At 34.0% G+C, this 13967-nt stretch overlaps 6 protein-coding genes and 1 non-coding gene across 7 annotated transcripts; 4 read left to right on the forward strand and 3 right to left on the reverse strand.

Annotated features, from left to right (window-relative positions):
• Positions 1–505: 505 nt before the first annotated feature.
• On the reverse strand, positions 506–778 carry RO3G_12641 (60S ribosomal protein eL39; the record flags this gene model as incomplete). The annotated part of the gene is made up of 3 exons (XM_067667225.1): positions 506–554; positions 610–713; positions 776–778. The coding sequence occupies 3 exons, from the start codon at positions 776–778 to the stop codon at positions 506–508; spliced, it is 156 nt and encodes a 51-aa protein (XP_067523326.1).
• Positions 779–1590: 812 nt separating this feature from the next.
• RO3G_12642 (40S ribosomal protein S14) lies at positions 1591–1986 on the reverse strand (the record flags this gene model as incomplete). Its single annotated transcript, XM_067667226.1, has 1 exon — positions 1591–1986. The coding sequence occupies one exon, from the start codon at positions 1984–1986 to the stop codon at positions 1591–1593; it is 396 nt and encodes a 131-aa protein (XP_067523327.1).
• Positions 1987–2826: 840 nt separating this feature from the next.
• Positions 2827–3916, forward strand: RO3G_12643 (uncharacterized protein; the record flags this gene model as incomplete). Its single annotated transcript, XM_067667227.1, has 5 exons — positions 2827–2843; positions 2899–2945; positions 2992–3086; positions 3147–3320; positions 3374–3916. The coding sequence occupies 5 exons, from the start codon at positions 2827–2829 to the stop codon at positions 3914–3916; spliced, it is 876 nt and encodes a 291-aa protein (XP_067523328.1).
• Positions 3917–6111: 2195 nt separating this feature from the next.
• RO3G_12644 (uncharacterized protein) lies at positions 6112–7238 on the forward strand (the record flags this gene model as incomplete). The annotated part of the gene is made up of 5 exons (XM_067667228.1): positions 6112–6150; positions 6214–6350; positions 6410–6482; positions 6535–6853; positions 6907–7238. 5 exons carry the CDS (start codon positions 6112–6114, stop codon positions 7236–7238), a joined length of 900 nt encoding a protein of 299 aa, XP_067523329.1.
• A 1013-nt stretch (positions 7239–8251) lies between these two features.
• On the forward strand, positions 8252–8969 carry RO3G_12645 (uncharacterized protein; the record flags this gene model as incomplete). The annotated part of the gene is made up of 3 exons (XM_067667229.1): positions 8252–8274; positions 8373–8431; positions 8803–8969. The coding sequence occupies 3 exons, from the start codon at positions 8252–8254 to the stop codon at positions 8967–8969; spliced, it is 249 nt and encodes an 82-aa protein (XP_067523330.1).
• A 202-nt stretch (positions 8970–9171) lies between these two features.
• RO3G_12646 (uncharacterized protein) lies at positions 9172–11617 on the reverse strand (the record flags this gene model as incomplete). Its single annotated transcript, XM_067667230.1, has 3 exons — positions 9172–10133; positions 10318–10443; positions 10528–11617. The coding sequence occupies 3 exons, from the start codon at positions 11615–11617 to the stop codon at positions 9172–9174; spliced, it is 2178 nt and encodes a 725-aa protein (XP_067523331.1).
• Positions 11618–13340: 1723 nt separating this feature from the next.
• RO3G_19153 lies at positions 13341–13413 on the forward strand. Its single transcript has one exon. It is a non-coding gene; the product is annotated as a tRNA-Lys (tRNA).
• Positions 13414–13967: the final 554 nt, after the last annotated feature.

The following is a 13967-nucleotide window of genomic DNA, read 5'->3' on the forward strand; positions in this document are numbered from 1 at the left end:
TCAGCTTATTGCTTAATGAGATTACATAAAAAAAGAAAAGGAGAAGAAGAGGAGAGCTTAATTTTATTACTTTTTGCAGCCCATCTTTTTCATATTCATACTCAGATATTCACGCATGTCAAGCATGAGGGATGTAAACAAACTGTGACACGAAACATATTTGGGAACTGCGGGGGAAAAGGAGGTCCATAAATAGTGTTGTTTACTGCTCTTATTCTTCTGTTGTCCACTACTTTCATAAAGTGATCCTTTACATAAAAAAAGATAACGTATTCATAGGAAAAGAACATATCTGTTTTGGTAGTAATAATTTATTGATTTGTAACACGTCAAGGAAATGATAACTGTGTGAATGTTACAATAAGAATAAAAAGGGGAAAGTCAACTTGGTTTATTTAACTTGCATGAATCATTGTAAATAATAATTCTGTTCTTTTATAAACATATCCACGCTGAGCAGGAGGGTTTTTATTATTATTATTATTGTTATAATAAAATACATTGCTTAGATGTTCAACTTGGTGTGACGCCAGTTACGTCTCTTTGCGTTCCAGCTATACTCCAAGTGTTTAGTTGTCTCTTTTTTCTCTAGTCAACATTCTCCCTTACCGAATCTTGGTGTCTGTCTTGAGGCGGAACCAGTGAGGCAAGGGGCGATTTTGCTTTTTAGCCTTGCCGAGTTTAACCTTGGTGATAAAGGATTTTTGAGAAGGCTGTTCAAATGGAATTAATTCATCCATCCATCATTGTCTTCTATTCTATCAATTCTTCTTACCATATCGATGGATGCGATTAAAGAGGAAGGATCCTCAGATGGCCCATATAATGAATCACCTTATTGGCAAAAAAGGGATATCTTCCGGCTCGCAACTTACGGCTAAATTAATATCCTTTTAAAAACTGAAAACATCTTTTTACAACATACTGATTTTTAAAGAAAGATATAGTTTATGCAATTGTATGATCTACAAAATAGACTAAAAAGAAAATTCAATGATATCAAAAAAGTACTTTAATGCTATAAGAATTATATTTTGAATATGTATTTATCTGAGCACCAACCTACATTATGTCCAAAAGCAATGTCGATATTAAAGTTTATGAAAATGCATGTGCATTCTCGTATATAAGTCTCTTAGTACAAACAGGTTAAGAAAAGTTTTAGAAGCAGACTTTGCAGCCTATAACTTAAATCACTTCAGTCAATTGACATACAAACATTTTACCCTCAGAATATCGCTGTTTCTTTTAAGCTTGAATCATTTTAAACTATTCAATTACACATTCTTATTGTATTCTTAAAGTTCTACATGAAAACAAATAACTGATTTCAATGATTCAGAATGCTCCTTCATTGGTTTTCATTAAAATCCTTTTACCCATCTTAGTGTCACTATGTATCCTTCAAAATTCTACAATTCAATGATAAACAAGTATAAACATTTGAGTTGTACAGACAAAGTCAAATACCCAATTTATATAAAAGTAAGAATCCAAAAAAGGTAAATTACAAACGACGACCACGACGACCACCCTTTCTACGGGTAGAGTCAGTAGGAATGGGAGTAACATCTTCGATACGACCAATTCTCATACCGGCACGGGCAAGGGCACGGAGAGCGGCTTGTCCACCAGGACCGGGAGTCTTAGTACCAGTACCACCAGTAGCTCTAAGCTTGATGTGGAGAGCATTGATACCGAGTTCCTTACACTTGGCAGCAACTTGTTGAGCGGCCAACATGGCAGCGTAGGGAGAAGATTCATCACGATCAGCCTTAACTTGCATACCACCAGTGATACGAGAGATAGTTTCACGACCAGAAAGATCAGTAACGTGAACAAAAGTATCGTTGAAAGAGGCAAAAATGTGGGCAACACCAAAAACGAGTTCACCTTCACGAACTTGAGGGCCAAGAGTGACCTTTTCAACAACCTTGGGGGCGGCTTTCTTGTTAGACTAAATTGTAATCTTTGGTTAGTGATCATTATCCTTCCCCCGTCCACTTTTTTTAATTTCGTATTTTTGTTCATCCACACACTTGTATCCATTCATCCATTCATTCATCCATTTCATTTTTATTCACATTCGCTCATCCCATATATTTATTGATATTTACCATGATTGAAATGAAAGAGAAAGGATCAATGATTATAGCAAGTACTCAGTTTTAGGATTTTTCCTAGAAGTATTTTCGTAGATAGAAATTTCAAAATAGTAATTATACAAAATAGGAAGTGTGACTTTAGAAATACTCATTTTTGTGAAACGACCAATGCGCTATGATTAGAGTAATCATAGTATTTCTACAACTATTAAATGGTTTTCTGCTTGAATTAGTCAAGCTTTTTTTTTTTTTTTTACTAATTTTACAAAATTTGACATCGCTCAAAACTTCTTTTATGCCCTCTTAAAGGACATTTGACAAGATAGAAAGCCATTGTTTTATTCATAAAAGTCTAAACAATTTCAAATATCAAAAACAACGCTTTTTGATTTTTATACTATTTTGATGGAAAAAAGACCTAAAGAAATTTTTGAATTATTTTGACACTTGAGTTGGAATTTCTTGTCAAATAGCTGAAAATCATTATCAATCGAATTAAAAGCTCTCTTATAATTGAAGAAGCAATACTGTAATAGACACTAAATGTTGCGTTTGTAGTCAAAACGAGAATAGCAAATTTCCGGTAGCTTAATAAACGACCAGTTTTTTTCACCCAATTAGGCACCTTCTATTTTTGTTCATATATTTTATCTCAGATCAAATGACGTATAAGTGGCTTTTTAGGCATGCAAAAGGAAAAAAAATTACTTTCTTTCAAATAATGGCCATGGACACTATGTATGTACATTTGAGCTCAAAAATATTTTTTTTTTCAACTTACACTTCTTATTAGTACACCAGGAAAATCTTCTTGGGCAGATGAATATGAGGACGAAGAAGGTTAGAATACAAAGTAAAAAAGATAAATTAGAATACTAACCTCCAGTTGAAGAATCTTTCCAACCTCAGATTTATACCGACGATGATGGAAATAAAGTTATTATTGAATATAGAGATAATGAGGATGGTAAAAAGATCAAGGTGGGTACACAAATGAAATGACAATTTATGATTTATGAGATTTACAAAGCAAAATCATAGGTAACCAGAAAGATTCAATCGAAGCTTATTACTGAGCATGTCAATAAAGCTGTTGCACAACGTAAAAAGTGGGCAAAATTTGGTGAAGAAAAAGGTAGAAAACCTGGACCTGATCTGGCCACAACAACTATTGGTGAGAATATTCCCCTTAAACTGAAATCAAACACTGGAAAGGTAGAGAAACTTGCAGATATTTTTTTAAAGCGTGCGCTAATAAAATTACTTAGAATGTCGATGCTGTTGCTGAAGAGGAAGCAAAGAGCAAGATTCAAAGCCAACTTAAAACTAAAAATATTGCATGCCGTATTTGTAAAGGAGAGCACTTTACATCAAAATGTCCTTATAAAGACACAATGCAACCATTGGATGAAATTGCCTCAACTATTGAAGCCGTTAAGCTCGATACTGTGGACACAATCAAAACAGAAGAATCAAGTTCAGGGCCTAGCAAATATACTCCTCCTCATCTTCGTAATAAGGGAACTCCTTCCGTTGGAGAAACAATGCGTGAAAAACGTGATGACTCAGCAACACTTCGTGTCACTAATTTATCTGAGGACGTTACAGATAGTGATATATACGATCTTTTCAATCGATTTGGAAACATTGCTCGGGTCTATTTAGCTCGCGATCGTGAAACTAATCTTTGTAAAGGCTTTGCTTTTGTATCATTTAATAGTCGTGAAGATGCCGACAGAGCACAACAAGCCATCAATGGATATGGCTATGATAATCTCATTTTAAGAGTTGAGTTTGCTCGTAGCACATAAACTGTACAAATAAACACATAATGAAATGTACCTTTTGCTTAATTAAATATTCAAATTATTGTCGTAAAATAAAGCACGTTTTTTCATTGCAATAGACAAATAGATCATAAATTATGCTATTATGGAAGGTATAATCTTTGATCTAAATAGTTGTATTCAATTTCACCTTTAGGATAGAAAACTGCAAGACTTCAGAAAATTTTGCTTTACTGCTTTGTCTAAATGTTAATTAAATGCCTTTGCAAATATAGCACTTCAACGAATCATCGTAATGCATTTTTATAAAATCTAACATTTTTCGACTAATTTATGCTGTAATATAGTGTTCTTTTATTAAAAATAAAAGCTCCCAAAGAAATAAAGAAAGTGTTAGAATAGCAAAACAACTTTCATGAATAATCGATAACCTAGTCTTTTTTCGTTACTATCGTCATTTATGAGGTGTTGATCATAGATTTATCAAACAGGATTCAATACAATAGTAAACTGTTTTAGACAGAAACGATGAAGGAATGTAAATGAAATAATTTATCATGAAGTGCTCATTGGAAATATAACATGTTTTGTTCTTCTGTCTATAATCGATATTGGCACAATATTCAGATGTACAGGGAATCTCGTTTTATGAAAACGATAACAAAGCAAAGATTTCGAAAAGAAATGCAACAACAGTAGTAAAATCAGATTAAAAAAGTTTGACATAAAGATACTGCATTGAATCAAGATGCTAAGTCTATGTACATCAGCCATTACGCAGAGACGCGTAAGTAATTCGGAACTCATGGTTGCTCAAACTATAAACGCACAAAGCAAGAAAAAAATTAGCAAGCATTACTTTATCTAGTTTTTTGTACGAGAAAAATAATCATAAGTACATTTTTGAGAAAGAAATTTAAATAAGATTTACAAACCAAAATTATTTATATTGTTGATTGCACATTAATAGAACAAAGTAAATAATATTCGAATTTAATTTGAAGTCGCCAATATTGTGTTTGGGCATGGCATGTTTAATAAAGTCACTATAGTATTCAAGTAGCATAGGACAGAGGAAACTGGCATCTTGTGGGAAGAATTGAATGTAAGGCGAATTTGGCAACCTACTCTCTATAATTTATTAACGAGCTCCATATCTTAAGATTAGTTAGTTTCTGAAGTTTTCAACCAAGCATCCAGCAAATATCTTTTCTCTCAATTGTACAATCACTACAGTAAGAAGGATTTTAAAGGAGCAAATATCCATTATCATAGTGCCAAAGCTTTTAAAGGCTATAGAGCGTTATGGCAGCGTGACACTGACACTTCCTAAGCAACGTTCTGGCAATCCCAATGACACAGGGTTGAAAGCCGTACTTTCGTAACATTGCCCATGGCTAGGAAATATACTTAGCTCTATTTTTTGTTAACCATCAAACTTGGTTTACTGCAATACAATCTCTTACAAAGGGAGAACAGAGTTCTTACTCTGTCATTTTTTATTTGTTATGTATTTTTACCTTTGAATTCTTTCTCTAGTCTTCAATATTTCCAATGAAACGAAACGGGTATATCTGCTAGCATCTTGGTTGACTATCCGATTGCAAAAAAAAAGTTTTGGTACAAACGTTCGTCTTACTTTGCATAGCAGGATCCAAACACCCATTGTTATTGAAGACCATTTGTTCTTCCTTCTGGGTAGCTATATATCCAAAAGCCATGCTCCTTTCAAAATGCTTCCATTTGGTTTACCTTTTAGCCAGTCATTTAATTATGTTTTCTGAGCTTGGCCACCGTTATCATCATAATTGGACCTTCATATTCACCTTTTCTTGAAAAGCGACTATGAAGTTGGTTACTGCAGATACCAAAATTACGTTTGATACATCTCTTTCCCTCATTATAAATTCCTTACTCTTTACTTTTTTCTTCCTTAGGTATAAGAGTTTCTTTGTTTCTTATCCCATTTTTTGTGATTTAGTTTAAGTAATTGGTGTGTAGCGAAGATATCATGCGCTCATTGAAATCATTTAATAAATTAAAAAATTAGTTAAAGCATAAACATTAGAACCAATCACGCAAAATTTACTTTCCGCTATCTAGACATTGTGTCCATTATTATAAACGCGCCTTTTTGTTTGTTTTGTGCGAAAAGATAAATGCTTGTAACAATTACAACTGACGGTGAGGAAATCTACAATTTAGAAATTGACAGCCAAATGGCCATTGAAGACCTGAAAGCACTCTTAGAAGCAGAAGTAAATATTAAATAGTATTTTTTTTTAAAAAAAAAAGCCTAAATCCATTACCTTTATCATTAGTCAGGAGTTGCACCCGCAGCTCAACGCTTGTTTTATCATGGAAAAGAATTAGTAGAACCTAAAAAGACACTAGAAGAATATTATGTTCGGCATAATGAAGTTATACACATGCAGCGGATTGTTCAAGCATCTTCAAGGTAAAGAAAAAAAAAAAAAATACAACTATTCAAAAACAGTCTATTCAATATCATTGCAGTAGCCATCCTGACTTTGATGCCATGCGCCAACATGTCTTGATGGATCAGCGCCTTTTGCAACAGTTAGAAAGAGTAAGCTTTGAAATGTTCCTTTTTAGCATAAAGTTAATGAAAAAATGTTTAGACAAATCCAGAGTTAGCACATGCAGCACGTCATGATCCTGCAAAGTTTTCTGCTATGGTGGAACAAATTGAACAATCTCGACGTACTGCTGAATTTCAAAAGGCACAACTAGCAGCTTTAAACAATGACCCGTTTGATGTTGAGGCACAAAAACGAATTGAGGATGCCATTCGACAAGAAAACATTGCTGCGAACTTAGAGGCAGCCATGGAGTACAATCCGGAATCATTTGCAAGAGTAACCCGTCTTTATATCAATGTGGAAATCAACAATAAAAAACTAGTTGCACTTGTCGACTCTGGGGCTCAAAGCACCGTGAGTAAGTATATCAAGAAACAAATGATTGAATATTGATTTGCTCTCTTTTATTAGTTAGTCCTGAAACAGCAGAAGCATGTGGATTAATGCGTTTATTGGATACTCGCTTTAGTGGAGTTGCAAAGGGTGTTGGAACAGCAAAGATTCTTGGTCGCATTCATAGCGCACAAATGAGGCTTTCTAAAAGTTTGTTTTTGACTTGCTCATTTATTGTGGTTGAAGGAAAAGGCTCTGAGCTGCTCTTTGGACTTGATATGCTAAAAAAGCATAGGGCATGTATCGATCTTCGAAAGAATGCATTGACTTTTGATGATTGTGATATTCCGTTTTTAGCTGAGCATGAGCTTCCTGAGAAGCAGCGTAGAATAGAGGCAAGTTCAAACTAAAAAAAAAAAAAAAAAAAAAAAAAAGCATTTATAAAAATAACAAACGCTATTTAGGTTCATGGCAGCGAGGAAGATGAAGTGCCCTCTCCTGATACCAAAGTAACCATTCCAGCAGTTGCAGAATCTGCTGGCGCTTCATCTACTCAAAAGTACTTTACCACAAACACTCAAAGCAAATTCTCTGAAAAAGATATAAAGCTGCTTACAGATATGGGAGTTAGTCGCCAAGAGGCTATTCAGGCATTAGAGATGGCAGAAGGCAACCCTGATCTTGCAGCAAGCTTATTATTTTAAGAAATTATCTTTTTAAAGAAACAGTACCATTTGTTATAAACATATATGTTTGCCTTTTTTTGCGAACAAAATATCGTCTATGGAAGTTATTATTTTTGAATCTTGCACTAATTTTAATCAAAAATTTTGGTGACAAGTTGCTTTTAAGCTAAAAGGAAAATGTGAAGAGATTCATTTATTAATAACAGAGACGTAGGCTTTTGTATATTTGTATGTACTCAATAAGAATACATATAACTTTAAGAGCCTCGTTTTAATGTAGCTATATTATTTTATTTTTCTGCAGCATTATTCTCAGTTTTGAATATTTTCATTTTTATGTGCTATTTATGTCCACTATTATCGTATCTATTTTATTAAATACTCACCGTTCATTTGAGGTTATATAAATTTTGTATAAAACAGTAAGTACTGAGCATATGGTATTACCTATTATGTGTTCATTAAAGCTCCTTTCCCACATTAACCACATAAAAAATAATATTGCTCAAGCTTGATTACATAATTGACCATGAATTCACTTTGGGATATAGCAGATAAATAAAATCCTCTATCAAAATAAGTTTAAAAACAGTATTGTTTTGCCTTGATTCCAATCAAACTATATATACTGTGTTTAGGATAGGGGGTTTTAGGTAAAAGTAGTATAACAACAAAGATAAAGAAATACTGTTAGAACTTGGTATCTCTTTATTAAGTTAAGATAACTAAGATTGAATATGATTAATTCTACATGTAAAAAGTGAGAGTATTTATAGACATGATACGGATAAAGAATTAGGACAGATTTATGATCAATTCGACAGAATAGATGATTACTATTTCTAATTATTAGTTTAGCCTGTTCCTAGCTTGTATTGTCAATTATGCTATTGGGATGGTTTCAGATAACTCTGGATGTAGGACTATTTAGGAGATGGTACGGATGAATATAAAATCCTCTAGTTCCGTGATTGGATATTACGGCTAATAATAATATCTCAGTTAGGATAAATGTTTTCATGACTTAATGATGATCCGGTAAGTAATTGTCATTCCTTATTCAACATGCTCATATCATCAATAAACTATATTACAACCACGCCATCATTTGACTGTGTGAAATTAATATGAATAAAGCTTAATATAAAAATCTAATCAAAGTCTTTTATTGATCTGTGTTGGGAATAATGTTATAAATGATTCCAAGTTATGTCAACATACTATTTAGGATCATATGAGATTCCTTTTACTAAAATAAAGTGACTATAATCTTATGTATCCTTAACAGCTCCACCAACTATTAGAAGAATAATAGAAAACGTTGAGGTGGAGTTCCCTGACAAGCTCGATGATACTGATTTTCCTTCCTGGGCTTTTTCTTCTCCTGGTCTTGGTTTTCCAACCTCTGTTTCTGCTTCTTCTTCTTCCTTTGCTGCTGCCAATCCAATGCAGTAGGCATTTTCTTTCTTTTTTTTTTGTTTCTTATTTTGTTGTCTCTTCACAAATCGAATAAAAATTTTTAAAGAAAAAAAAAAGAAAAAACTATTGCATGGTTCTTTAGTAAAATATATAATAAAATAATAATAGTGTTTTAATGGCTTGGTATATTTGTTACATAAAAATTCGTCTTGGCAGAGCGAGAGTAAGAAGGTGATTATCAACATAAGGGCATACAGCAACAGGATTGAAAATTCTGTAGATTGTTGCTTGAAACTGGATCAAATTGATTCTTCCACACTTGGATGCTAGTACCATCGAAGGTGGGAAAATGTTGAGTCGCATGGCTGTACCAATTGACGAATGCAAAATAGTGAATGGAATTGTTGAATGAATGTGAGAAAAAAAATGATATTTGGCCAATTCGTAGTTGGTTGTTCATAATGGCTTGAATATATGATGATGATGATGAATGATTGTCGGATTGTTGGTAACGTTGTCCAAGCAAGTTAATTTTTTTAAATGATTGTATATTTGTATTGATCGTATTGGGCATAGGTATTTCATAAGTATTCATATAGTAGTTTTGTAAGATTTCATAGTGTTCGATGCATAAAGTTTGTTGTTTGATGTTGATTTCTGAATGAAGGGCTTGTGGTGGCAGAGGCTCACTACCAGTAATTGTCAGGTTAAATAGACTTGGTCCGTCTATGAATTGAGAGTAATCAAATGGCGTTAAACCACTCTCGTCATTCGTAACCTCGCCTATTTCCTTTATGAAGTTGATCAGTAGAAGCATTCCTTGATTGTTGGTGTTAATGAGGGTTGGTAATGAATGGATAAGGTCTTGTGTGTGGATAATTTGTGTAAGCATAGTAACATATGTGGTTTCAAAGCCTGTCTTGTAGTTGATGTTGATTTTTTCGACATCACCATTCAAGCGTTCAAAGCCATAGAGCCAAAAGGCATAGGAGGGACCAAAGTCCAAAAAGCATTCTTTCAAATGCATGTGCATATGCATATTTGGTGTTATTGATTCTTTTCCATATAGTCGAGCACAAGTCTTGGCAAAGGTCTTGAATAAGGAATGTGCAGCATGTATCTCTTCTGTTGTAACTACAGGACCAGTTACCAACCTTACTGCTTCCACGTAGCGCATCCAATTGGCAAAATGCTCACCAACTAATCTTTGCTTCAGCAGAAAAGGCGAAAGCACAACACACCACGTTCTCCATTCATCAGCTTTCATATTACCAAAGGTACTTTCAATCTTGCCTTTTTCGTTTTTTTTTTTTTTTTTTTTTTATAACAAAAAATTAGTGTTCAGATTTATTATAGAATAAGTTCTTTTACGCTCGTTACATACTTTTTGGGATTTTAGAGTACTGTGAAGGAATGATAATAGAAGCTGATTCATCAGCCATGGCTTTGAAATCAGATGTGGTAAGCAGCCCGTGATCTACCCAAACTTCAACCATTCGTTTTGGCGTACCTAGAAATAAATTGTGCATGGGATCAACAGTTGTCAATCTCACGACATCAAAATACTCTAGTCGGTGAAGTTCACTCCATTTACTTCCTGTGTTCGTCTGCAGGGTTCGCTGTTGCGTAATGTGAGTAGCATTTAGCCAAGCATATGCTTCTTGGCGCTGCTGGGTATTGTTTCGCAGAATCCAATGCTCATCGTCAAAGTCTGAAAAATCTGGCTTCGTTGAATTTGCACCAGTACTGATTCGCGAAAACACAGTCGAACATTTGTTGCAGGCTTTGTGCGCGGATTGACCCATGAACCCAGCTACTTTGCGAGCTGCTGGTATATCACAGTTAACGGACATCAAAGCAACATGTACCATTTCACCGTTTCTGTTCTGGTACGTTGGCATCATTATACCTCCGTACAAGGTATTCAGCTCTGCAATCATTGGTCGCATGAAGTTCTGGAGCTGGTCATCCGTGGGCTCGCCAGGCCCAGGAATCATACCAACCAGGATGATGTTGGAAACCTTCATCCTGCAACTCCTTGGAAGGTTGTTGATTGTGAGATATACACCACCACAAGAGTAGTGCATACCATCACTAGGTTGAAACCAATCAACGTTCAATGAAACCATTAATGATCGACTTCTATTTACGAATGGTTCTCCAGCCGAATCAACAAGACTGTTCCACACTCTACCATCGTAAATATCGTAAAACACGCCTTCTTCCACATGTCGATGTCTCCATTCTTCGATTTCTGTTTCGAATGTTGGACGAACAAAGAACTTCTTCAACGTTTCGACAATTGAGTTGTACGGAAACTCGAGGACAGGCTTGAGGCTGCTACCAATAAAAAGTGAATTGCCGCATGGGTGCTCTTGTCTGTGAGGATTGTTCGCAAACCTAATAAAAGGGCATTGCCGGGTATGCAAACTTCCTGTGTCGTAAACACTTCTACAAAGAGAGCAGACAAGAAAACGGGAGACACCACTACTGGCAGAGGAATAATTGACCATGTTACGAGCAGTGGAGGTCTTTGTAGGAATCTCCATGCCATGGCCAAGAGCACGAACAAAGAAGGAAAGAAAGGCCAACAAGTCTTCACCGGCTTTCACCGAGAGGTGCTTTGCTTGAAAAAGCACAATGAACAACAGCAAAAGGTGACGAAGCTGCTGTTCATCACTCATTCTTTCCTCTTCGTCAATGCTCATTCCATCTACCAGATTGCAAAATAGAATTCAATGAATAAAAACTTTCTTATATAAAATGCTTTGTTGACTAATAATATACCTTCACTTTCTGGTTCAGGAATTGCTGAAGAGTATTCAATGGTTTCCTCCTCGTGGTCATTAGTTTCATTTGCTCTTCTTGATTCTGTTTTTTTTTAACATTAGCACGGTTGTATTTCTGTTGGAAAATAAAAAAAAAAACCTCTGTTTCTAACTCTGTCGATAAGTACATGGCCTCTTACAGTTCTCTTTGCAAGCATTCTATATCCATTGGGGTGTTTGATGCATTCAGAACAGGTGCAAACAATTTTGGTAGCGTTGAAGTTGTTCATGTTGTTTATAGTTTTTAAATTTGGAAATAGCAAAAAAATAGGTAGAAAGAGAAAACGTGCCTGATAAAAAAAACATGTTAAATTTCAAAAAACAAAGTCGGTGCTTAAAGTAACTTTTTTTTTTCCCTGGCTTTGTTTCATGGAATACACTAGATGCTCAAGGTACAAAAGATAAAAAAGAAAGCTCAAGTTCTGGTCAAATGTAAGTTTATAACAACAAAAATAATAACGAAGTCTAATGTTGGTTTCTTTTTTTTTCTTACATTAGGAATTCCTAATGGGACACATTCGGATGACGAACATGAACTTCATGAGCAAAGTTGTTCTTTCCAATACGATAAAACTATAAGAATAACAGACTTATATTGTTGCTTGTTACTGAAAAGTTATTTTTGGTAAAGAAAGTTGCCATTGCTCACATCTCTAATGGCTAATGACTAATGGCAAATTACACCCATGTGCAAACATAAAGTAAGTAATGAACTAGTATAAGCTTAAAAAACATATATTCTTTTATATTATTTGTCATAAAAAATAATAAAGCAATCTATTTACTTGATAAACAAAAGTGTTTTGTATGTATTTGTTAATTATAACTGCCTTGTAACAAAATGTTAGCAGAGCTTCTTTATTTTTTATTCTTTTAGAATATACACGTATTCTTTTTTTATAATGTAAAAGTAGTTTGCATTTCTATGAAGTGTAATTGTTGTTAGATGATTGTTTTCATTTGAACAATGAACTTTTTATAGCTATACTCTTTTCTTTTCTTTTTTTTTAACTTCGTCTTTTTTTTTAACTTAGTCTTTTTTTTTAACTTAGTCTTTTTTTACCAGGTCATTTTTTTCCCAAACACGACTATTTTATTACGTTTTGTAACACGTTTGTAATGATCTAAGCTAAAAATCACAAACCACCTTCCTAATATGTATTCTTCTGAACAAAATAATCGCAAATTGCTTTTGATTTCCGCATTTTGCCCTCAAAAATAAAAAAAGAAGACATCGGTCTTTCAACAGTAGAGGGGAACAGGCTTACCAAAAAAAGATCATCTGTAAAAAAAACAGACACTTTTTTAAAACATGAATAACTTTATGAATACTTACCCTACAAAAAAACAAAGATATCGTTAAATTTCTTTATTTTTTTCGCACCTAAATCTTTTTTCAAAATTCAAAAATGACCAATACAACGAAAGTTACATCTTTTCTCCAAAACCCATAAATATCTGTTAACCAAAAAATGTTCAATCTTGCGATATGCTTTATCCAATTGGAACGATTATTTGCAGTGTCATTTGGAAAAAAAGAGGCGGTCCTGACAAACATAGCACATATCACAATATGAAAGCCCGGCTAGCTCAATCGGTAGAGCGTGAGACTCTTAATCTCAAGGTTGGGGGTTCGACCCCCCCGTCGGGCTGAGAACAGTGAACTGTTATAAGATATTTACTTTTTTCCTCATTATGTCTTTTGTTTTCTGTTTTTGGTGTCGTGCTTGAACTTATGTTTTTACTCTTTAAAATAATAAATAAAGTTTTTAAGGTCCGTTTTATTGATATTCAAATTCTTCGAGTATTTATATTATTTTTCAAACAAGAGTTATATACAGTAATAATTATATTTTGTGAGTCATGTTGATAGTTCATTGTTATCTGCTTCGTGAGTCATCTTCAGTAACTTGCACAATAATCTTAATGAGGAATGAACTGTAACATTACCAAAAATATCAGCAAAAGGCATGACAATACCCCCTTTTCAAAGTGTTGATAGACCCTTAGCAACAAGACTCCAAAGTGAAAGTTTTTTTTTTTTTTTTTTTTTTTTTTTTTTTTTTTAGTGTTGATTATTCAATTTCGCATCCGTATCAATTCTAGCCATTCGTGGAATATACCATGACTTGTCAATTGATGTACCAACATATTTGACTGGATGAAGACGATCTGTGTGAACCCAAGATTGATATGTTTTTCCATT

Source organism: Rhizopus delemar, genomic scaffold (assembly GCF_000149305.1).
Source record: "Rhizopus delemar RA 99-880 supercont3.10 genomic scaffold, whole genome shotgun sequence".
Taxonomy (NCBI): domain Eukaryota; kingdom Fungi; phylum Mucoromycota; class Mucoromycetes; order Mucorales; family Rhizopodaceae; genus Rhizopus; species Rhizopus delemar.